Below are 23,086 nucleotides of genomic sequence, written 5' to 3'. Positions count from 1 at the left end.
AATCTTCCATTTTAGTTTTTAAATTCAATTATGTATTTACTTATATTTAGAAACAAAACCAATTATTGTATTCCAGGGTATTCTTTTGCATGCAGATATCATCATTGCTTTCTAGAGTTATGCTTTTAATGCACAAGTATAAATAAAAGAATTAAAACATTTATATAGATATGGAATTAGTACTACCCATGTATAATGTGTATCCTTATTTTTCCCTCAAAAATTTGGGAAAAAAACTGCCCATTATACACGGCAAAATATGGTAGATGGGGCAGAGGGGTGCTGCTTGCAAATGGAGAGCAGCGGCACGGGGAAATGAGTAGTGGAGGAGACTGCCAGGGTGAGAGGTGTGAGATCAGGGTTTGAGTGGCTGCGGGTGGAAAGTGTTGGACCTGGTCAGAGCTGGAGTTGAGCACAGCAGCGGGGCACTAGGGCACCGTCAGGGTTTGGAGGACAGAAGGTTCTCGTCGTTGGTGAAAGTCAGTCATCTCTTCTTCACCCTGGATCCTGATCCATGTGCTCCTTTGCTCCTACGGGAGCCACTTCGGCCTCCAAAGCAGCCGGTCCCCACGCCAGAATGGGAGTCACACTGAGGCCACCTGGGCTGCAAACCGCACCCTCTCCTCCTGCCACCGGCACTCTTCACCAGGGGTGCCCACGTTCACCGTAGCCCGCATGCTGACCTTCCTGCTCTGCATGGTGGGCAGTGCCCTGGTCTGCTTCATCGTGCTCAAGAACCCGCACATGCGTGCCGTCACCAACACGCTCATTCCCAACCTGGCCGTCAGAGGCCTGCTGGTGGGCACCTTCTGCGTGCCAACCGCCCTGTGGGCAACCTCATCCCTGGTGGGTGTGGACAGTGGAAGCGGTGGGGGCACCCTCCCCAGAAATCATTGCTGGCCTGCTCTCTTAGCCCGGAAGCCACTGTCTGAAACTCTCAAGATAGTCCTGTGGCTAAGAGATTAGACTAGAATAATAGATACAATGAATTAATCTTTTTCTTTTTCCCAGCATTGTGTGACTTACTCTTCCTGTATTATCCTAATCAACCCTCACCACCATCCAGTGAAGTCTGCATTATTATTATCCCCATTCTTTCGATGAGGACACCGATGCTCAGAGTGACTGGGGACAGGTCTGTAGTTACACAGCTAAGTTTCATGTTTCCCATTCTCACGTCCATATTACTGATCACTGCGCCCTTCAGTCTCACTCTCCCAGGTAGCTCCCATGCGCTGAACCAGAACCAGTGGGAAGAAGTGGTAGGGAGACAGGTTTCTTCTGAACAAGGACCTAAAAATCCACTTATTTGAAATGTTCTCCAACAAAAGACAGTCTGCCCTACAAGTAGTGAGCATCCTGTCACTGGGAGTGTCTAAGTAGGGACTGGCCAGCCATTTAGCAGGGATTTGTTAGAAGACTGCAAGTAGAACTAGACCTCCGGACCACTAAACGCCTGCCTGTTCATTTGCAAAGATAGCCGCGTCATCTACCCTCTTCAGGTTCCAGAATAGGCGCCACGGACCCTGGGACTCCGGATTTCCAGAGCTGTGGAGACCCCTAGAGGTCTGCTCCTGCAGGTTCTGAGCTCAGAGCCCCCTTCTGAGCAACTTACCTGACTCGGGGCAGGGAAGTTGCAGTCCTGGTTTCTATAGGTTCTAGAACCCAGGAGAGTGGAGCCAGGGCAGTCAGCTTCCCCTCAGGTATCCTGGCCCTGCCTGACGGGACCTTTACCCACTGCTGAATCCTGGGTTCTTTCAGGGCTGTTGAACATAAGCTGTGCATCTTTCTTCCCAACACACCAAGACACACATACGTACACACCCACACATACAGACACGCACCCACACATACAGGCACACACCCCGATCAGCAATGACATGGTGAGATCCCCAGTTGGTTAAGGTGGTTCTGCCAGTCCTCTTTGCACATGCTTAAATTTTAAAAATTGTTTGAACAGATAACACACCCACACGGTTCGATAGTAAAAATCTCCCAAAGATATCCGGTGCAAACGTCCCCTCCACCCCTTCCTCTCCTGGAGGACAATGTTGCCAGTTTCTTGTGTCTCTTTCCAAAAGTGTTATATACAAGGACAAGCAAATTTCTAAAAAAATGCTAACTTTCCAGTCAATTCTGCATCTTTACCCTTTCTCTGCCTAAAAATATAGCATGTATATTGTAAATAGAATGTGTTAAAATTGGTTTACATGAAGTTATTTTATGTTAATAAATTAAAGAATTTTCATTCTTCTTACAACTGGTTAGAATTCCATTGTATGGATGTGCTGCAGGGGTGTCAAACTCTTTTTCACCGGGGGCCACATCGGCCTCGTGGTTGCCTTCAAAGGGCCGAATGTAAGTTTAGGACTGTATACATGTAACTACTCCTTAACAGTTAAGCGAGAGCTCGGAGCTGCTGCAGGTAGAAACAAGGTGGAGGGCCAGATTAGGCCCGCGGGCCTTGTGTTTGCCACCTGTGCTCTGCAGTGTATTTAACCAGTCTCCGTCTGGTGGGTATTTAGGAGCTGTTTCTAACAGAAGTTTCTGCCTTAAAATAAAACTTCATATGACTTTTTTTCCTTTCATTTCCTTCCCTTCTTTTTCTCTTGCCCTCCCTTTTCTCTCCCTTTCTTTCTTTTTTTCTTTCTTTCCTTTCCTTCCTCCTTCCCTCCTTCTCTTTCTCTCTTTCTTTCAGGACCCAGGTGCAGATGGTTGAATTGTTCACATTCACAGTCCATGGCACGGTGTGACTTCACTCTGTTGTAAAGCCCCTTGTTTATTTTTTAATTTATTCATTCCCTTCTGTACCCCTACCCCACTCCAAATCCCCTTCCCCATAGCAAACATTCTATTAAATGTAATGTGTGTCTCATTGTTTGTGTGCATTCTGACCAACTGCATTGGGCTGGATGGATCCAAAGCTCACGGAAAGAAGTCATTGGTTGACTTAAAGCTTGTCTCTCTAACAGTCAGAACTGTCTGGTGGTTAGGGATGGTCAGTTCCTCATTCCTGGAAGTGTGTAAGCAGAGGCGAGATGACTGCCTGTCAGGACATGCAGGGAAGATGCAAGCCCCAGAGGGGACTGGCTTAGATGGCCTGAGATCCTTGGCCCTTTGTGGGTGAGACATCTCTTATTCTGTGGCAGACTAAATCATTGCAGGGTGGCCCCTGGACAACGCCACATGCAAGATGAGCGGCTTGGTGCAGGACATGTTGTGCCGGCTTCCATTTTCACACTGGTGGCCATTGCAGTGAGAAGGGGAGAGAGTTCCTACCCAGGTTGTCCTGGTTGACTGGGCCCGGCACTAGGAAGAGACACTCTCTTCACTGGGGGAAGGCTGGGTCTGTGTCACGGTGGGTGGTGCTGAACCTAGAGGCTGCCCTCTAGAATTAGGGGGCCTGCAGAGGACACCACCACCTCCTTTCAGAGGGCTTACAGGCAGCTCCTGAGGAGGTTTAATAGGGATTCCTGGGGCCTAGGAGGAGCCTGAAGACAGTCCTTGTTTCCTGGGTGGTGGGAATCCTACCACCCATGACTCTGAGCAGGGGAGCCAGCTTAACAGGTGGGCTTCAGTATGGCTGGGGAGGAAGGGTGTCCCCCTGTTCCTTTACTCCACCTCCACGGCCTTTTTTCAGGTCCCCGGCAGTCCAGGCCCTCCTGGCTCCCCATCTCCACCCCATCACCAGTTACTTCTGGTCTTTCAAGCCTCAGGATCCATCAGATTCTCTGATAAGCATGGAAGGGAGCCAAGAACCAAAGAGGCTTTGCAAGCAACAGAATTCTGGTCTAACTGCAGTAAGTCCTCCCCGCTCTCATGAGCTCTCTCACTAGGTTACCTAACCAATGTGAGCCTCAGATTTTCGTCTGTAAAAAGGACAGTGCCCTACAGGCCGGCTGGGAGGCTTCGGTGAGCTTCTGCTTGTAACCCTGGTGCACACTGTCTGGCACAGGGTCAAAACGGCAGCTGTTAATATTGTTTTATTTTTTCTTACCTCACACCCAACTCCTTGTCCTCTTCCCCACACAGGCACCTCTTAGTCCCACCCTTCCTATTTATTTACTTAGTTTTATTAGATTTACTGGGATAGCATTGGTTAAGAACATGATATACATCAGGCGTACAACTTGATGATACAACATCTACATATTCCATTGTGTGCTCACCGCCAAAGGCTTGTATTTGACCCCTTACCCTCTTTGTCCTCCCCCACCTCCTTCCCCTCTGTTAACCAGATTCTGTTGTCTGAATCTATGAGTGCCTTTGATTTTGGCTTTTTGTATCAACTCTTCGATATGAGTGTTACCGTGTAGTCCTTCTCCTTTTCCATCTGACTTACTTCACTTACCGTGATACTCTCAAGCTCCATCCTTGTTGTTGCAAGTGGCAATGTTTAGTCTATTTATGGCCGAGTGGTATTCTATCATACATATCACATCTTCTTTATCCAGTCATCCACTGAAGGACACTTATGTTTCTTCCACATCTTGGCTATTGTGAATAATGCTGCAAAAACTATGTAGGTACATACATACTTAGAATAAGTGTTTTCAAAATTTGGGGATAGATACTCAGAAAAGGAATTGCTGGGCCATATGCAACCTCCATTCTTAATTTTCTGAGGAGCCTCCATACTGTGTTCCATAGCGGCTGCACCATTTACATTCCCACCAGCGTTGTGTGAGAGTTCCCTTTTCTCTACATCCACCCCAACACTTATTTCTTTCTTACTGATAATGGCCATCTAATAGGGATGAGGTGGAATCTCGCTGTGGCTTTGATTTGCATTTCCCTCATAACTAGCGATGTCGAGCATCTTTTCACGTATCTGTTGGCTGTATGAGAGGAGAGAGGTACTCTGCCCATTTTTTAATCTAGTTGTTTGTTTTGTTGTTGTTGAGTTGTATGAGTTCTTATATATTTTGAATATGTATCTCCTGATCAAAAGTATCATTTGCAAATATCTTCTCCCATTTGGGTCACTGCTTTTTTTTGTTTTATTGATGGTTTCTTTTGCTGTGCAGCTTTTTTCCCCTTGCCTTGGGATCAAAATCACAAGACCCCCTCTGAAACCAAAGTCTGTTAAGTTTAGTATCTATGTTTCCTTTTATGTATTTTGTTTAATGTCTTGTATTAAAGTTTTCAATCCATTATGAGTTAATTTTTGTGTATGGTGTCAGAGAGCAGTCTAGTTTCATTCTTTTTTAAATTATATTTTATTATTTATGCTATTACAGTTATCCCAATTTTTTCCCCTTTGCTCCCCTCCACCCAGCATCCCCTCCTCCCTCAGGCAATCCCCACACATTGTTCATGTCCATGGGTCATGTGTATAAGTTCTTTGGCTACTCCATTTCCTATATTGTACTTTACATCCCCATTCCATACCTACCTATTTGTACTTCTTAATCTCCTCACCTCTTCACCCATTCCCCTACACCCACCTCCCATCTTGTAACCATTGAAATGTTCTCCACATCCATGATTCTGTCTCTGTTCTTGTTTGCTTAGTTTGTTTTTCAGACTTAATTGTTGAAAGGTATGTATTTATTGTCATTTCATTGTTCATAGTTTTGATCTACTTTTTCTTAAATAAGTCCCTTTAACATTTCATATAATAATGGTTTGGTGATGATGAACTCCTTTAGTTTTTTCTTGTCTGGGAAGCTCTTTCTCTGCCCTTCTATTCTAAATGATAAATTCTAAATTATAAATTCTATTCTAAATTCTAAGCTTTGCTGGGTAGATCAATCTTGGCTGTAGGTTCCTGCTTTTCATGACTCTGAATATTTCTTGCCAAACCCTTCGAGCCTGCAGAGTTTCTTTAGAGAAATCAGCTGACAGTCTTACAGTAACTCCCCTGTAGGTAACTATCTGCTTTTCTCTTGCTGTTTTTAAGTCTTTCTTTATCTTTAACCTTTGGTATTTTAATTATGATGTGTCTTGGAGTGGGCCTCTTTGCATCCATCTTGTTTGGGATTCTCTGTACTTCCGGGGCTTGTATGTCTATTTCCTTTACCAGATTAAGGAAGTTTTCAAACAGATTTCCAATTTTTTGCTCTTTCTCTTCTCCTTTTGGTGCCCCTATGATGCAAATGTTGGAATGCTTGAAGTTTCCCAGAGGCTGCTTATACTATTATCATTTTTTTGGGATTCTTTTTTCTTCTTGTGGTTCTGTGTGGTGTTTTTTGCTTCCTTATGTTCCAAATTGTTGATTTGATTCTCAGCTTCATTGACTCTGTTGTTTCCCTGTGAATTGTCTTTATTTCAGTTAGTGTATCCTTTGTTTCTGACTGGATCTTTTTTATGCTGCTGAGGTCCTCACTAAGTTCCTTGAGCATCCTTATAACCAGTGTTTTGAACTCTGCATCTGATAGATTACTTATCTCTATTTTGTTTAGTTGTTTTTCTGGAGTTTTGATCTGTTCCTTCATTTGGGCCATGTTTCTTTGTCGCTTCATTTTGGCAGCCTCCCTGTGTTTGTTTCTATGTATTAGATAAAACTGCTAAGGCTCCCTGTCTTGGTTGTGTGGTCTAATACAGTAAGTGTCTTATAGGGTCCAATGGCACAGCCTCCCCTATCACCCAAGGGGGGTACTTGAGGTGTGCCCTTTGTGTGGGTTGAGTACATCTTCCTCTTGTAGTTGACCCTTGGTTGCTGTTGGCAGGTTAATGACAGGGATTTACCCAGGACAGTCAGTTGCAAGGATTGGCTGTGACCACTGACTACCAACCTCTGCCTTCTGTGGAGGATCAGCTGTGCAGGGTCAAGGTGGTGGTGCTCCAGTGTGGTCTGTAGCTGTTCACTGGGTGCACTGGCCCTGGAGTTTCCTGGGTGGTACAGACCAAGGTCAGCCCCCACCTGTGTTTTGCCCAGGGCCATGCTGCCTGAGCTATAGAGCGATCTGAGATGGCTGCTACTTGTGCTGGGCTTGGAGATTCCTAGGTGAAGCCAAGCTGTGAATTTAGGCTGGCTACTGCTAGTGTTTAGGCCTGGGGCCACTTAGCAATAGGTACAGGGCCTGAGGGCTCATTGAGGCTGGTTGTTGCTTGTTTGAGAGGATTTAGGAAGTTGTGAATCTTGAGTCAAGACCAGCCATTCGTATGGAAAAGTAACTGTTAACAGCTGTAAATTGGGTGGGATGGAGCCTGAGGGGATCTCCAGAGTGAGGCAAACAGTGTTAGCCAGGTTGATGGAGTCTCAGTTATGGCACCCACCTGCCAGCTCTGTGACTCTGCTTGCCTTTCTGTCTGGGAGAAAGCTGTCACCTAGTTCCCTCCTTGAGGCTAGCCACTTCAATTCCTCCCTGTATGCTACTGGTGCCTTTCAAGCTGCTACCCCATTGCTAGAGCTCAGAGGGAGCGAACCTGAGTAAGTTCATGTGCTGTTTCTTTCAATCCCTGTCAGATTTTGCAGCCAGATGTTATGGGGATTTATCTTCCTGGCACTGGAATCCTGGGCTAGGGGGCCTGCTGTGGGGCTGGGCCTCCTTGCTCCTGAGATATCCCTCCTGAATTTTTATTTGCCAAACATGGATGTGGGGCCAGCTCGTTCCATGTCTCCACCCCTCCTACCAATCTAGATGGATGTTGTTTCTTTAATTCGGTAGTTGTCAGACTTCCATTCAACTCAATTTCTACTGGTACTGAGTGATGGTTGTTCTATAATATAGCTGTAATTTTGATGTGATTGTGTGAGGAGGTGAGCTTGTTTAGCTATGCTGCCATTTTGACTGGAAGCCCAATCTTCTAGTTTCATTCTTTTGCATGTGGCTTTCCAGGTCTCTTAACACCATTTATTGAAGAGGCTTTTTTTTCAGAGAGAGAGAGAAAGAGAAACAGTGATAGAGAGTGGGAAAGAAACACTGATTTTTTTGTTCCACTTAATTTATGCATTCTTTGGTTGATTCTTGTTTGTGCCCTAACCAGGGATTGAACCCACAGCCTTGGTGTATCAGGATGATGCTCTAACCAAATGAGCTACCCAGCCAGGGACAAGGCTTTTTTGTTCACTGTACGTTTTTGACTCCTTTGTCAAAGGTTAGTTGTACATATATGTATGGATTTTTTTCTGGGCTCTTAATTCTGTTCCATTGGTCTGTGTGTCTGTTTTTCTGTCAATATCATACTGTTTTGATTATTGTAACTTTAGAGTACAATAAATCAGGGAGTGTGATACCTCTGTCTTTGCTCTTTTATCTCATGATTGCTTTGGCTCTTTGGGATCTTTTGTGGTTCCACAGAAATTTGAAGATTTTAAATTTTATTTCTGTGAAAAATGCCATTGGGATTTTGACATGGATTGCATTAAACCTGTATATTGCTTTAGGTAATATGGGCATTTTAACAATATTAATTCTTCTAATCCATAAACACAGGATATCTTCCCACTTCTTTGAGTCCTCTTTCTTTTTTTTTTTTAAATATATTTATTGATTATGCTATTACAGTTGTCCCATTTCCCCCCCACTCCACTCCATCCTGCCCACCCCCCTCCCTCCCACATTCCCCCCCCATAGTTCATGTCCATGGGTCATACTTATAAGTTCTTTGGCTTCTACATTTCCTACACTATTTTTACCCTCCCCCTGTCTATTTTCCACCTATCATCTATGCTACTTATTCTCTGTACCTTTACCCCCCTCTCCCACTCCCACTCCCTTATTGACAACCCTCATGTTCTAGTTGTTTGCCTAGTTTGCTCTCGTTTTTGTTTTATGAGTGGTCGTTAATAACTGTGAGTTTGCTGTCATTTTTACTGTTCCTATTTTTGATCTTCTTTTTCTTAGGTAACTCCCTTTAACATTTCATATAATAAGGGCTTGGTGATGATGAGCCTCTTCAACTTGACCTTATCTGAGAAGCACTTTATCCTCCCTTCCATTCTAAATGATAGCTTTGCTGGATACAGTAATCTTGGATGTAGGTCCTTGCGTTTAATCTTGGGTAATGTAATTATGATGTGCCTTGTGTTCCTCCTTGGGTCCAGCTTCTTTGGGACTCTCTGAGCTTCCTGGACTTCCCGGAAGTCTATTTCCTTTGCCAGATCGGGGAAGTTCTCCATTATTTGTTCAAATAAGTTTTCAATTTTTTGTTCTTCCTCTTCTCCTTCTGGCACCCCTATAATTCGGATGTTGGAACGTTTCAAGGTGTCCTGGAGGTTCCTAAGCCTCTCCTCATTTTTCCAAGTTCTTGTTTTTTCATCCTTTTCTGGTTGGATGTTTCTTTCTTCCTTCTGGTCCATACCATTGATTTGAGTCCCAGTTTCCTTCTCATCACTATTGGTTCCCTGTACATTTTCCTTTGTTTCTCTTGGCATAGGCTTCATTTTTTCATCTGGTTTTCGAACAGATTCAACCAAGTCTGTGAGCATATTGATAACCAGTGCTTTGAACTGTGCATCCGATAGGTTGGCTATCTCTTCGTCGCTTAGTTGTATTTTTTCAGGAGCTTTGAAGTGTTCTGTCATTTGGGCCATATTTTTGTTTGTTTGTCTTGGCGTGTCTGTTACTTTAAGGGGCGGAGCCTTAGGTGTTCACTGGGGCGGGGTAATGCTGGTCGCTGCGCTGTGATGCTGTACGTGGGGGCGGGGCCGAGAGGGAGCAATGGCGCCCGCTTCACTCTCCTCCAGATTTCAGTCTTTCACTCTGCTACCCACAATCAAACTGGGCCCCTCTGGTGCTGGTTCCCGAGTAAGTGGGCCTGTGCACACTCTAGGCCCATGTGGGTCTCTCCAACGACCTCTCCTGTGAGGCTGGGAGTCTCTCCTGCCGCCCCAACCCCCAGGGGCGCTTTCAATCAGAGGTTTAAGGCTTTATTTCCCCGAGCTGGAGCCCTAGGTTGCGCAGCGGTCTGCTTCTCTGCCCGCCGTTCGTCCGGTTTATCTGTGGGTGAATGTGGTGCCGCAAGGTGCTACCCGCCACTCTGCCTGCCCCACTCTCCGCCACTCTGAGTCCGGCCCTCTGGGTTTATCTGTGCAAATGTGGGACCGCAGGGTCTGCTAGTGCTCGGACTGCCTGTGCCATTTGTCCCACACTCCGCCAGTGTCAGTCCCGCCACAGCCACGCGAGTCCTCTCCACCCCAGTGCCGTCTCCGCCCCTCCTACCAGTCTGGATGAATGATTATTTTCTGTTTCCTTGGTGTTGGTCCCCCTTGCCGTTCGATTCTCTGTCAGTTCTGGTTGTGCGAGGAGGCGCAGTGTGTCTACCTACGCCGCCATCTTGGTTCTGAGTCCTCTTTCAATAATGTCTTATAGTCTTCAGTGTATAGTTCCTTCACTTCCTTTAAGTTTATTCTTGGGTATTTTATCTTTTTTGTTGCAATTGTAAATGAGATTGTTGTAATTTCTTTTTCTGATAGTTCATTATTGGTATATAGAAATGCAATAGATTTTTGTATATTGATTTTGTATCCTATAACTTTATTATATTTGTTTCTAAGAGTCTTTTGGTGTAGTCTTCTTGGTTTTCTATATTTGGACTAATGCCATCTGTGACAATTTTACTTCTTCATCCCCAATTTGGATGCCTTTTATTTCCTTTTCTTGCCTGATTGCTGTGGCTGGACTTCCAGTTCCACGATAAGTAACACTGGCAAGGGTGGGCATCCTTGTCTTCTTCCTGATTGCAGAGGAAGAGCTTTCAGTTTTTCACCACTGAGTATATTAGCTGAGGGTTTGTAATATGTGGCCTTTATTGTGGTGAGGTACTTTCCTTCTACATCTATTTTGAGTGTTTTAATCATAAATGAATGCTGTACCTTGTCAAATGCTTTTTCTGCATCTATTGATATATGATTCTTATCTTTTATTTCATGATGTGGTGTAGCACATTGATTATTTGCATGTGTTAAATCATGCTTGCATCCCTGGATGGAATCCCACTTCATCATGATATATAATCCTTTTAACGTATTATTGTATCTGATTTGCTAGTATTTTATTGAGGATTTTTGCATCTATGTTCATCAAAGCTATTGGCCTGTAATTCTGTGTCCATGTATGTGTGTTGTCCCTGCCTGGTTTTGGTATTAGGGTAATGTTGGCCTCATAAAATGAGTTAAGAGGCATTCCCTCTGAACCATAATTTTGAATACAGGGAAAAACAGACCTCAAACTGTACTCCCAGATTGTGAACTTCTGTTGACGGTTGATATTTTATGAAGGGTTGTACCTGCACTGACTGTGCACTGGGACCTATGCTAGGACCATGGATGCAAAGATGAAAAGCACAAGTTTTTCCTCAAGCAGCTCACAGTGAAGTCTGGGGTTTAAAAGAGGACAAACAATAAAAAATTACTTTCATGGGGTGTAGACAACGTGCAATGGGAAAACTGAAGAAAGATCAAAAAACGCTGGGGAACCGGGAGAAGCTTCAGTAAGAGTGCTGAAATCCATTTTTAGGCCCAAGATGGAGCCGCTCCTGCGCATGGTGCTGTGCAAGCAAACTGAAATTTAGATTACTTTCATGTTCCTGTAAACGTCCCACTTGACCAGAAACACAGGATGGTCAGCCAGTCCCCAAACTCGGAGCCAGCTCTTGTCTCTCGACTTAGTTTTTTATTCCTCATTCATTTTCTGTTTTTCTTTTCCTTGTTCCTTATCCTTTGTCCTTTAAAAATGTCCTGCCCTCCATCCCATTTTGCATTTCTCTGGACAGAGATTGGAAACAAAGATTGCCTGCTTTATTAAATATTAAATAAAGTTCATTTGTATGCCCCCCCCCTCCCAAAACAATGTCCTCTTATTCAGTTTTTTGGAAGTGTTTGAGAAAGAAAGGTATTTATCCTTCTTTGACTAGAATTCATGAGTGAAGCCCCCTGGTTCTGGACTTTCGTTTTTGGGGAGGTTTTTGATGACTGTTTCAATTTCCTTACTAGTGAATGGTTTATTTAGGTTTTCCAATTCTTCATGGCTCAGTCTAGGAGAGTTATGTATTTCTAAGAACTCATCCATTTCTTCTTGGTTATCAAATTTGGTGGTGGGTGGCCTTTCATAATATTCCTGTATAATCCTTTGTATTTCTGTGGGGTCCATTGTAACTTCTCGTTCATGTCTGAGATTTTTGTTTCTTGTGTACCTATAATGCTAAAACTGCGTTATCTTCTAAATTTTGGTATGTCATATTGTCATTTTCGCTTGTCTCTGTGTATCTTTTGCTCTCTTCTTTACTTTTCCTTTAACCCAATAGTTGTTCAGTGGCATGTTTAATTCCCACACATGTGTGGTTTTCCCAGCATGCTTTTTGTAGCTAATTTCCAGTTTCATACTGTTGTGGTTGGAAAAATACGCTTGGTGCGATACCAATCTTTTTACTTAAATTTATTGAGACTAGTTTTGTGCCCCAACATATGGTCTATCCTTGAGAATATTCTTTGTACACTTGAGAAGAAGTAGGGACCAAAGTAGGTTTACAGTTGAGTTCTATAAATAGTAAGCCCATGGTCATTTAAAGCAGATATTACTGACTTTTTGTTTAAATGATCTATGCGTTGCTGTCAATGGAGTATTCAGGTCCCCTGTTATAATTGCATTTCTGTCAGTTTCTCCCTTTACGTCTGTTAGTAATTGTTTTATATAGTTTGATTCTCCCAGGTTGGGTGCATAGAATGTGGGCAAAAGTGGATTTACAGTAGTGAGTACAAGAAACACGCAGTTTATTCTTGTATTATTTATTAATTACAGTGATGTTTTCCATACCCAAAAGCTGTAAACCTACTTTTACCCACCCTTGTATATATTGAGAAATGTTAGGTCTTCTTGGTGAATGGTTCCCTTTATCATTATAAAATGTCCATCTTTGTCTCTTGTTTCCCTTTTTGACGCAGATCTCATCCCGCAAGATCTGCTGTTGAGGTTTCAGTATTCAAACACACATACACACGGACTATAGAAATCCGGTGGGGGAAAAGGGGCTACGTGGCCACTCTCCAAGTTAGAGAGAGAGACCCCTTCACCCCTGCCTGGACAGGCTTTATTGTTTTTCTAGGCCTCCTACATCAAAGATGGTCCTCATTTATTATTCATAGGTTTGTTTGGGGTGGGTATCTTTGCAGACACAGGAGAGGAAGTCACTGAGTACATCAAAGGGGGATATTTGCAATGTAAAAGCAGAAATGGTCGAAAAGGCTTTGTCCCATACCTGGAGGGTCTAGCCCAGATTCTGGGAAGATAAAGATACTCAGTAAACATTTGCTTTCTCAATTCAGGGTGAGGGAGTTTTAGCAAGAGCAAGTCTCATAGCAGTCTAGGTACAATGCAGGCCTGATTTCCCACTGGAGAACTTATCCATGGACGTGGGTCCTGCCCGCCTACTTGGGCTCCCCACTGGTTTTCCAAGTGGGGGCTGAGCCACATTTCCCACGCTTGGAACGGTTCCCCACACCTTTTTATCTTAAAATCTATTTTATCTGATAAAATGTGGCTACACCCACTTTTCTCCGGATGCCATTTGCTTGGAGCAGCATCTCCCAACGGTTTACTTGGAGCCTATGTTTGTCTTCGTAGCTGAGTTGGGTCTCCTGGGCAACATTTGGTTGTGTCTTATTTTTTAATCCATCTTGACTTTTGATGGGTGAGTTCAGGCCTATTGCTTTTAGGGTGACTGTTGATGTTTGAGGACTTCAGCCACTTTATCTTTGTTGTTTGGTTGCTCCGAATGTCCATTGTTCCCCCGTCTTTCTGTCTGCTGTTTTAGTTTGGTAGTTTTCTGTAATTTTTTCTTTGTTCCCTCTTCTTTTATGTTACGTGTCTCAGCTCTATATATTTGTTTTCTGAAATTACCTTTAGGTTTACGTAAAAGATATTTCATTCATACAATTGTCCTTTTTCTGATCTCATCTTCATTCAATTGTGCAAGTTCAGCCCTTTCTCCCTCCACTTCCACGTTTTTGTTGTCACAAATCACCCTTTTTATGCTGTGTTCATCTCCAAACTGCAGAAGTTGTAGTCTTTTTAAAAAAATGCTTTTTTCCCTTTAACCTTTATGTTATAATTAAGCTTTTAATGCCCTATCCTGAAACAGTTGCAATTTCCTGCTTCTGTTTGTCATCTTACTCAAAATCTTGGAGACTTTTACTTTTTGTTTCAGGAAGGAGGCTCATTGAAACATTTCTTGTAATGCGAATCTTGTGGTGGTAAATTCTCTCAGTTTTTGTTTGTCTGGAAAAGCTTTTATTTCTCTTATCTACTGGATAAGTTTGCTGAATATATTATTCTTGACCGGTGGTTTCTCACGTTCAATATCTGGACTATTTCATTCCACCTTCTCTTGATTATAATGTTTCTGCTGAAAAAAAATCTGATTGTAATTGAATGGAATTTCCTTTGTAGGTTATGGTGTTTTTTCCCCTGGCTGCATTGAAAATTCTTTCTTTGTCATTAACTTTTGAAATTTTAACTATATTAAAATTTCACGGAGACCACAACAAATCAATGCTTGCAGACTCATAGCAATATAATGTGTCTTGGTGAAGGTCTTTTTGCACTGAGATAATTAGGTGTTCCGTTAGCTTCTTGCATTTAAGGATCCAGCTCTGTCCAAAGGTTTGGGGAGTTCTCTCTGAGTATTTGCTTGAATTGGCTCTCTGTTCCCTTTTTCTTCTCTTCCCCTTCTGGTATGCACATTGATCTTATGTTGCTCTTTCTAGTGGACTCAAATAGTTCTCACAGAGTTTTTTCATTTTTTGTTTTTAAATTCTCAGTTCTTGCTCTTCCTCCACTGGAGTCATTTCTGGATTTTTATCTTCAAGCTCACCAATTCTCTCTTCCATCTGGTCTGCTCTATTTCCAGTTTTTTTCTAATTCATTCTTTATCTCATTTGTTCAGTTCTTCAGCTCCAGAATTTCTGTTTGGTTCTTTTTAATAGTACGAATCTCTTTGATAAAGTACTCCTTTTGTTAGTTGGTTTCATTTTTGAGCTCACCGAATTGCCTTCCTGAGTTTTCTTGTGCATCACTGAACTTTTCATTTTCTTTCTGAGCTACCTTGTTACCTTGGTTGTTCATAATGCTTGATGGATTGTTTTTCTGCCTGGGCATTTGAGGTAGTGAACTCTTTTTTGTTTGTTTGTTTGTTTTGCTCTTAACAATTCAGCAGGGTGATAAGTAGAGGTCTTTCTTTTGTTTCCCAGTAGATGCTATAGCACAAGTTTTTGTTTTCTCTTTCCTGCACTACTGGCACCTCCAGGATCTTGGTGAAGTGGTATTGCCTCAGTTGTGGAAAATGCCCCATATTCTTCAAGGAGGTGTGCATCCCTGTTGTGTCTGGGTGGCTTCAGTCTCAGGGTACTACCCCCATGGTGGGAGGGGCAGAGTGATGGGGCTCTGGGACTATGAGTTCCTGATTCTGCCTCCTGTAACCAGAAGCTGCCAGCCACACTGTGCTTATTCAAGGTATCTCTGCTTCCTCTACCACAGGCGGCCCCAACTCCAGGATCTTAGACCGGTACCAGTCCATGGCCTGTTGGGAACAGGGCTGCACAGTAGGAGGTGAGCGGTGGGCAAGAGAATAAAGCTTCATCTGTATTTACAGCCGCTCCCCATCACTTTCATTACTGCCTGAGCTCTGTCTCCTGTCGCATCAGCGGCAGCATTAGAGTCTCATAGGAGTGTGAACCCTGCTGTGAACTGCGCATGGGAGGGATCTAGGTTGCACGCTCCTTATGAGGATCTAATGCCTGGTGATCTGTGGTGGAGCTGAGGCGGTGATGCTAGTGCTGGGGAGCGGCTGTGAATACAGATCATCATTAGCAGAGAGGTTTGACTGCACAGAGACCACAATAAATCAACTGCTTGCAGACTTATATCAAAACCCTATCAGTGAGTGACAAGTGACAATTAAGCTGCATCTGGTGGCAGGCCTTACAGTAGCGAGTTGATGCACTTCAATTGTACAGTTGCATGTGGTGGAAAACTTTAAGTCAGAATCTGACACTTATTTCAGTCCATGCATGGCCCGCCCATTAGTTTATTTACCATTTCCATCTGGGCCTCTTTCCTGCACTGCACACTCGTCTCGGCCACAGTTCGGTAAGCCCACATGCTAACCCAGCCAAAATGAGCAGAAACAAACGCCGCTGGAGAGCTTCAAAAAGTGGGAAAGACACAGTGACGAGACAGCAGAAGACTCTAAGACCACCAACAAAAAGAAAGCTGCATTTAAAAGAAAATACCAAGAGTCCTACTTGAATCACAGGTTCACTGCAACAGATGATTCACATTCTCCAAGCCCACTTCATTTAATATGTGGCAACCGGCTATCCAATGAAGCCATGAAACCTTCAAAACTGCTTCGCCACGCGGAGACCAGGCACCCTGCATTAAAAGACAAGCCTTTGATGTTTTCAAAAGTAAAAAATGTGAACACAAAGAAAGAAGCAATTATTGAAGGCCGCCACTTCATCAAATGTATCTGTGCTGAGAGCATCATTCTTAGTGGCTGAGCGCGTTGCTAAAGCTACGCAGCCCTTTACAGTTGGTGAAGAGTTGATCCTGCCTGCTGCTAAGGACTTTTATCATGAACTTTTAGGAGAGGCTGCAGTTCAAAAAGTGGCACGTGTCCCTCTTTCAGCTAGCACCGTAACTAGTCAAACTGATGAAAGAGCAGAGGATATTGCGGCACAATTGTTAGAGAGGATTAGTAAGTCACCGTGGTATGCAATCCAGGTTGACCGGTCTACCGATGTTGACAACAAGGCAACAAGGCTTGTTTTTGTGCGGTATGTTTTTCAGGAGGACGTGCATGAGGATATGTGTTGTGCACTTTCGTTACCAACCAACACCACAGCTGCAGAACTATTCAAGTCTTTGACTGATTACATGTCAGGAAAACTGAATTGGTCATTTCGTGTCATATGCACGGATGGAATGGCTGCCGTGACTGGACGGCTTTCTGGTTTCACTACTCGGGTCAAAGAGCTCACTTCTGAATGTGAGTCTCCGCACTGTGCAGGCTGGCCGAAAAATGTCACCTGAACTTAACGACATCTTGCAGGACGTGATTAAAGTTATCGACCACCTTAAAGTACATGCCCTTAACTCACGTCTGTGCCTGCAGCCCTCAGGAGATCTACACAGGACACACACGTCTTCTCTTATACACAGAAGCGAGGTGGCTTTCCATAGGTAGATCACTGGCCAGAGTTTTTGAGTTAAGAGAGCTGCTCCAGAGATTTCTTTTAGAAAAACAGTCACCCTGGCAGCACATTTCAGTGACACGGAGTGGGTCATAAAACTTGCTTACTTGTGTGACATATTCAACCTACTCAGTGAACTCAGTTGCCACTTCAGGGGAGAACCACAACCGTGTTCAAGTCGGCAGATGAAGTGGCTGCATTCAAAGCCAAACTGGAATTATGGGGGCGATGAGCGAACATTGGGATTTCTGACATGTTTCAAACATTAGCAGAGATTTTGAAAGAGACTGAGCCAGGGCCTTCTTTCTTCCAACTCGTGAGTGATCACCTCTCAGCTTTCAAAGGAGTTAGAGCATTACTCCCCAACCACAAAAGACCCTGAACTGGGAAGGAATGGATCCGCAACCCATCTGTGAATAAGTCAGGTGCACTGACTGTGTCTGTGCTAGAAGAGGACAAGCTGCTTGAGATCGCAAATGACGGCGACCTTAAAAGTATGTTTGAGACAACTTCAAATCCCCAGACGTCCTGGACTAAAGTCAAGGTGGAATATCCCGAGATTTCCACAAAAACACTGAAAAGCCTGCTGCCATTTCCAACATCCTGTCTTTGTGAGGCAGGGTTTTCTGCAGTGACAGCACCAAAATGAGATTACGGAGTAGATGGGACACAAGGAACACACTTCAGTGTCACTGTCTCCCATCACCCCCAGATGGGACTATTTGCAGGAAAACAAGCTCCCACTGATTCTGCATCATGGTGAGCTGTATAATTATTTCATTATATATTACAATCTAATAATAATAGAAATGAAGTACACAATAAACATAATGTGCTTGAATCATCCTGAAACCATCCCCACCCCTGACGGTCTGTGGAAAAATTGTCTTCCACAAAACCAGTCCCTGGTGCCAGAAAGGTTGGGACCGCTGTTCTACCAGGCTCTACCACAGTGGGTGGGGGGGAGGTGGGCAGGGGGAGGTGGGGCTGGGAGTCTGCAGCTTTGCCTTACTACTAGTGATGGTGGCTGCTCGTCTGCTGCTGCCACATGCTGTCCCATGTCTCCGCCAGAGTTTAGTCTCAATTGGTGCTGGCCACTGAGGCAGAAACGTTGCTTCTGGCCCTCCAGGATGCCCAGGGTGGGCTTCAACCCAACTCCTTCCTCCCTACTGCGTGAGCTGGGGCCACGGTGGGCACCAGACTGCACCTGTGGCCCCCGTCACTGTCCTTCCCCTACCTTATCTCTCCTGCATGTTCTGATGTGACCACCTCCAGATGTCTCAATGCATGGGTCTCTCAGACACATCTGTGTGCTGAGCAAGGGAACCTGTGCTGAATTGTAGTTATCTGAGTTGTTGCAGCTTTAAGGGGAGAAACCGAGGAGTCTCCTCACTCTGCCCTTTGTAGAATCTAATGTCCTGATCACATCCTGTTGCACCTCTGCTTGTGGGGTTACTCAGGACATGGCCCCTCCATGACCTCAGAGAACAGATGGTTGACTGGCCAGCAGCCAGAAGGCACAAGGAAAAGCCTATATCTGAATGCCCCAGCCCTCTTAAGGCCCCTTTGTTTATTGTAAACATGTAGAGCTTTCACATGCCATCGCTGCTCCCTCCTCCATTACCCTCTCCCTAACTCCATAAGTAGCTCCAAGACCGGAGGCGGGGTGCGGTCCCTCTTGCCCGATCCGCCGCCATCAGCGCGCTCCCCTGTGACATGAGTAATAAACTGCACGTCCACATGTGTTGGCTTCCGGGTGGTTTTTACAGAGTATCAAAAACACAAGTGCAGCTCCCTGGCTCGGAGTCCCGTGTTACACCGCTTTTATCAAGTGCAGTCTTTTTTTTTTTTAAATCCTCACTCAAGATTAATTCCATTGATTTTAGAGAAAGAGGAAGGGAGAGGGAGAGAGAGAGAGAGACATTGATGTGAGAGGGAAACATCAACAGGCTGCCTCCCATACATGTCCCAACTGGGGATCGAACCTGCAATCTAGGTATTGCCCTGACCGGGAGTTGAACCCACAACCTTTTGACGTACGGTACGATGCTCCAACCAAATGAGCCACTGGTCAGGGCTCAAACCCAGTCTTTTGCGACCCAGCGATGTCGGATGCTGGGGTGATGGGACTGGGTTCCTGTCTCTGCAAGGCCGCTAACTAGTTGAATAGTCGGGGGAAGCCCCTCTCCCTCACCGATCTTCACTTTGTTTTCATTGTTGGTGAGATTTGAGCGTGAAACCTCTTCCAGTGGTGTCTGCAATTTCCTTCAATTTCTTATCTCCTCCAGGAAGACTTGCTGCTCTGCCCCAGGATTCTTCTCCATCCACTACCTGATATTCTACTGTAGTCGGTACTACATGCTTTAAGAATTATTTGTTCTTTGGCAATTTATTAAGCATGTGATGCTATGAAACAAGCAGGGCAAAGTCAGGCCGATCGAGACAGCAAGGCATGAGACGGGCCATGGGAGAGGAGAGGGTGCCGTCAGGCAGGGCGAAGGGTGGCCAGGCAGAAGGGCGGGACACAGTCTGGTGAAGTAGAAAGAGCACTTGGCTGAGAGTCAGCTCTAGGCCTGTGTTCTACTGCAGATTCCGCCCCTAAGTGGCCATGGGTCCTCCCCAGACTAATTAGACTGGGATCTTTGGCCAGGAGAACTGGGGACAAGTATTTCTTAAAATGCTTCAGTTGGTTTTAATGCACAGCGAGGGTTTATAGCGGCTAGTTTACACGGCTTAGTGGAGCAAAACAACTCTGGGATCAAGGCTCATCCTTGCTGCTCGCTAGCGACGTGACCTTGAGCCAGTAGCTTAACACCGTGAATCCCAGTTTCCTCAACTGTAAAGTAAGAGTGTAACAATAATTGCTTGAGACATTCGACTGAGGAAATGGTACAGACCTGTCCTAATATTGAAGGCCCGTTGGAAGGACAGTGGCCAAGACGACATAGGGACAGCCTGCCGTGTAGGGTCGCAAAGTCTTCTGGAGAATCCATAAATAGCTAAAACATTTTCTTTGATACACCTACTTCGCTGGCCTACTCAAGTACAGAATGCACAGACAAACAGCTCTGTTATGTGCCAGATAATCAGGTTACCCCAAAAGTGCACAAACGGCATTCTTGTTTCCCACACTCCCTGCAGTACCCTCCTCCCCACCCTCTTAAGTCATTTTTTCCCCTTTGCTCCTTGGCTACAGAGACCGAGAGCTGACTCCTCACAGGTGAGAAACCAATTGCTTGCAGACTAACCTAATTAACATCGGGGCTTTCTTTGCCATTAAGATGTGATGATGAATGTAAAATACCCGCACCCGCTGGCCCTCGGCCAGGGTTAGCTCTCACCTGGGGATGACTGGGACCCTCCTAGAGCCCGTGATTCTCTTTCCTCCCTCCCCACAGATTCTGCTGCCTTGTGCACCCTTTCTGTGGAGAGCCGGCCCTGCAGGAGGTGCTGGTCACATCGCGGTCACCTGGGCCCTGCCCTGCTCATCATGGGCACCTCTGCTGTCACACCGTCATGCATGAGGAGCACCATTTCATGGTGGACACCCACAACCGCTCCTCCCCACTCTACTTGTGCTGGGAGGCCTGGCCTGAGAAGGGCATGCGCCGGGTCTACATCGCCATGCTCTTTTCACACGCCTACCTCACACCGCTGAAGCCCTTCATGGTCATGTACACCTGAAAGCTTATCGAGGGCTTGGGCCCAGGCCAAGTGGGCAAGGAGGGCAGCTGAGGGCAGGTGGGGGCTCTGGTACCAGACCAAGGTTGTGCACATGCTAGTTGTGGGGGCACTCTCCTTCCCACTGTTCACCCACCAGCAGCAGCTCAGTGAGTCTCAGCCGCACCCGGTCCCTGTCTACTCCTTCCTATTCCTTCCCCTTTGCCCACTGGCTGGCCTTGTTCAACAGCAGCACCAACCCCACCATCCATGGCTACCTCAACGAGAACTTCTGCCATGGCTTCCAGGCTGCCTTCCGTGCCTGGCTCTGCCCGCTGCAGTAGGGGAGCCACAAGAGGGCCTACTGCTCACACGAGTTTGATGGGGGTGCAGCCCAGGGATGCTGGCCTGCCCTCCAATGTGAGGGCCCACAGTGGGAGCTTCCAGGCCTGGCTGCCTCCTGCCACACCATGACCCGATGGCACACCATGGCTTGGCTGGAGAGGGCCCTGGCTGCTCCCAGCCTGGGACATTTGAGTGGCATAGGGAGGGTAGACCCTGAATCGGAGGGTCAGGACTGGACATGTGAGCCCTGTATGTGATAGCAGCCTGGTGCAGTTTTGAAGAGGGTGCCAGAGTGCCTCCTTCTCAAATACAAGGCACTGGGCAGCTGCTAATGGTATCCTCTCTGCTACCTCCTGTTGGGAACCGCCCTGCCTGGTTTCAGAGGCTGTAACCCCACATGGTTAAGGCTGAGTCAGAGTTGGGACCATAAGCCACTAAGGAGACAAAGCCTATCGCCCTGGCAGAAGTGCCACCTCTGCCCACTTCACCCTGCTTGGCCCTGAGCTTGGCCAGTTAGCCAATGACGGGTAAGAATCCTCAAGGGAGGATCAACCTAAGACAGGCTCTGGTCACCAGGGATAAGCTCGCAGGGAAGGACTCTGGGGGTGTGTGGCAAAAGGGGTTGATGGACCCTCGCCCCTTGGCTTTGAAATAGCCTGAGTCCTCATTCTATCTGCAAGAAGTCTCCTAATCTCTTGGCTGCTTTACTTCCCTGTCTGACTTGAGCCTGAAGCGATAACAGAGGGCAGTGCAGTCCTGTGCTGGGAGGGGCAGATTCCCTGGGGAATCAGGCCGAAGAAAAAAACGTACATTCCTGTGAAACCTACTTAATCTGTACCCTCAGCTTAAAGGATAAGGGTCCAGACCTGAGATGAGTCTAGCGCCTAAAGTTTTATGGCCCTCTAGCTGATTTAGCTGATTGGCTGTAACTCAGAATAAGCCGTCAAGGTTCTCTGTAAATCCTGTATTGTTTAATCCTTACTGGCTGACAATGATTGATGAGCTTTATCTGCATTCCTATGTGAATGAACCTAATAAAAGCCCATGGAGAAAAAGGATCAAGGCCCTTCTCCTTTGAGAGATTGGCCACCTTTCCTCCCCAAGCAGATCATGTCTTGGTAGACTTATTCTTCATCTGTGGCAGACCGGGGGGCTGCGTTAAGGCTCCCTGACAACCTCCCCTTCAGAGAGAGGAGGAGAAGGGAAGAGGAGCTAAGTTTCCCCCAAAGCCTTCTGTGCCATAGATGCCAGGAACTTCATCTTGTGGTATTCTGATGATGATACCGGTAACCTGGCCAGTACCGGGGTGCGAGCAGGAGCGGGAGGGGAACAGGCCACAGGAGCAGTGCAGTATTGCCCGGGTAACCAAGATAGTGTGGCTGGGATGACAGATTACCCCACCCCCAGCAAAGATGCAGCAGGAGGAAGTTATTGCTCTGAGCACACGCAAGGCAAGCAAGGGTGACTGGCAAAGGGAAAAGCCCTCCTTCTCCTGGTCCCTGGGTGAGGGTGGGGCCAGAGCTCCTAGCTGTAAATATTCTAGAGGTCAAGGGGGAGGTGCTGTGCTGGAGAAAGACCTGTCAGTCTAGCCTGGGAAAAAGATGGGATTGGTTGGAGGGCCAGACTCTCCCAGAGCTCGGAAGTTTGGGCTGGAAGATCTAAGCCAAGGGAAGGGAGGGGCCGGCCCTCTTGGACCCACCACTTGGACCAGATGTGCTGGCTGGAGCATTTGCAGATCCCGCTGGCCCTGGAAGCTGCATGGTTAATGGCAGCTCCAACAACACACACGGACCCCAGAAGGGAGTCTGAAGCCAGAGAGCCTCCTGCTTAGCCACCTCGGGCTCCAAAGGACAGATGAGGATGGAGCAGGAATTCTGGTATTATTTTGGGCTTTGGCCTTTTTGGGAACCACTTTTGTTTGTATTTTGTAGAATAAATGAGCCT

General features: G+C 45.8%; 1 protein-coding gene across 1 annotated transcript; it reads left to right on the top strand.

The window, feature by feature from the left end:
* The first annotated feature begins 315 nt into the window (after positions 1–315).
* Positions 316–21,359, top strand: NPFFR1 (neuropeptide FF receptor 1). The gene is given in 10 exon segments (XM_045195928.2): positions 316–360; positions 481–850; positions 3,150–3,215; positions 3,218–3,255; positions 16,668–16,675; positions 20,536–20,862; positions 20,864–21,005; positions 21,007–21,173; positions 21,175–21,220; positions 21,222–21,359. Coding segments are annotated over 10 exon segments (1,347 nt in total).
* The last annotated feature ends 1,727 nt before the right edge of the window (positions 21,360–23,086 follow it).

Source organism: Desmodus rotundus, chromosome 4, assembly GCF_022682495.2.
Source record: "Desmodus rotundus isolate HL8 chromosome 4, HLdesRot8A.1, whole genome shotgun sequence".
Classification (NCBI taxonomy): domain Eukaryota; kingdom Metazoa; phylum Chordata; class Mammalia; order Chiroptera; family Phyllostomidae; genus Desmodus; species Desmodus rotundus.
The sequence above is the reverse complement of the archived record's forward strand: the minus strand, read 5'-3'. Positions and strand labels throughout refer to the sequence as shown.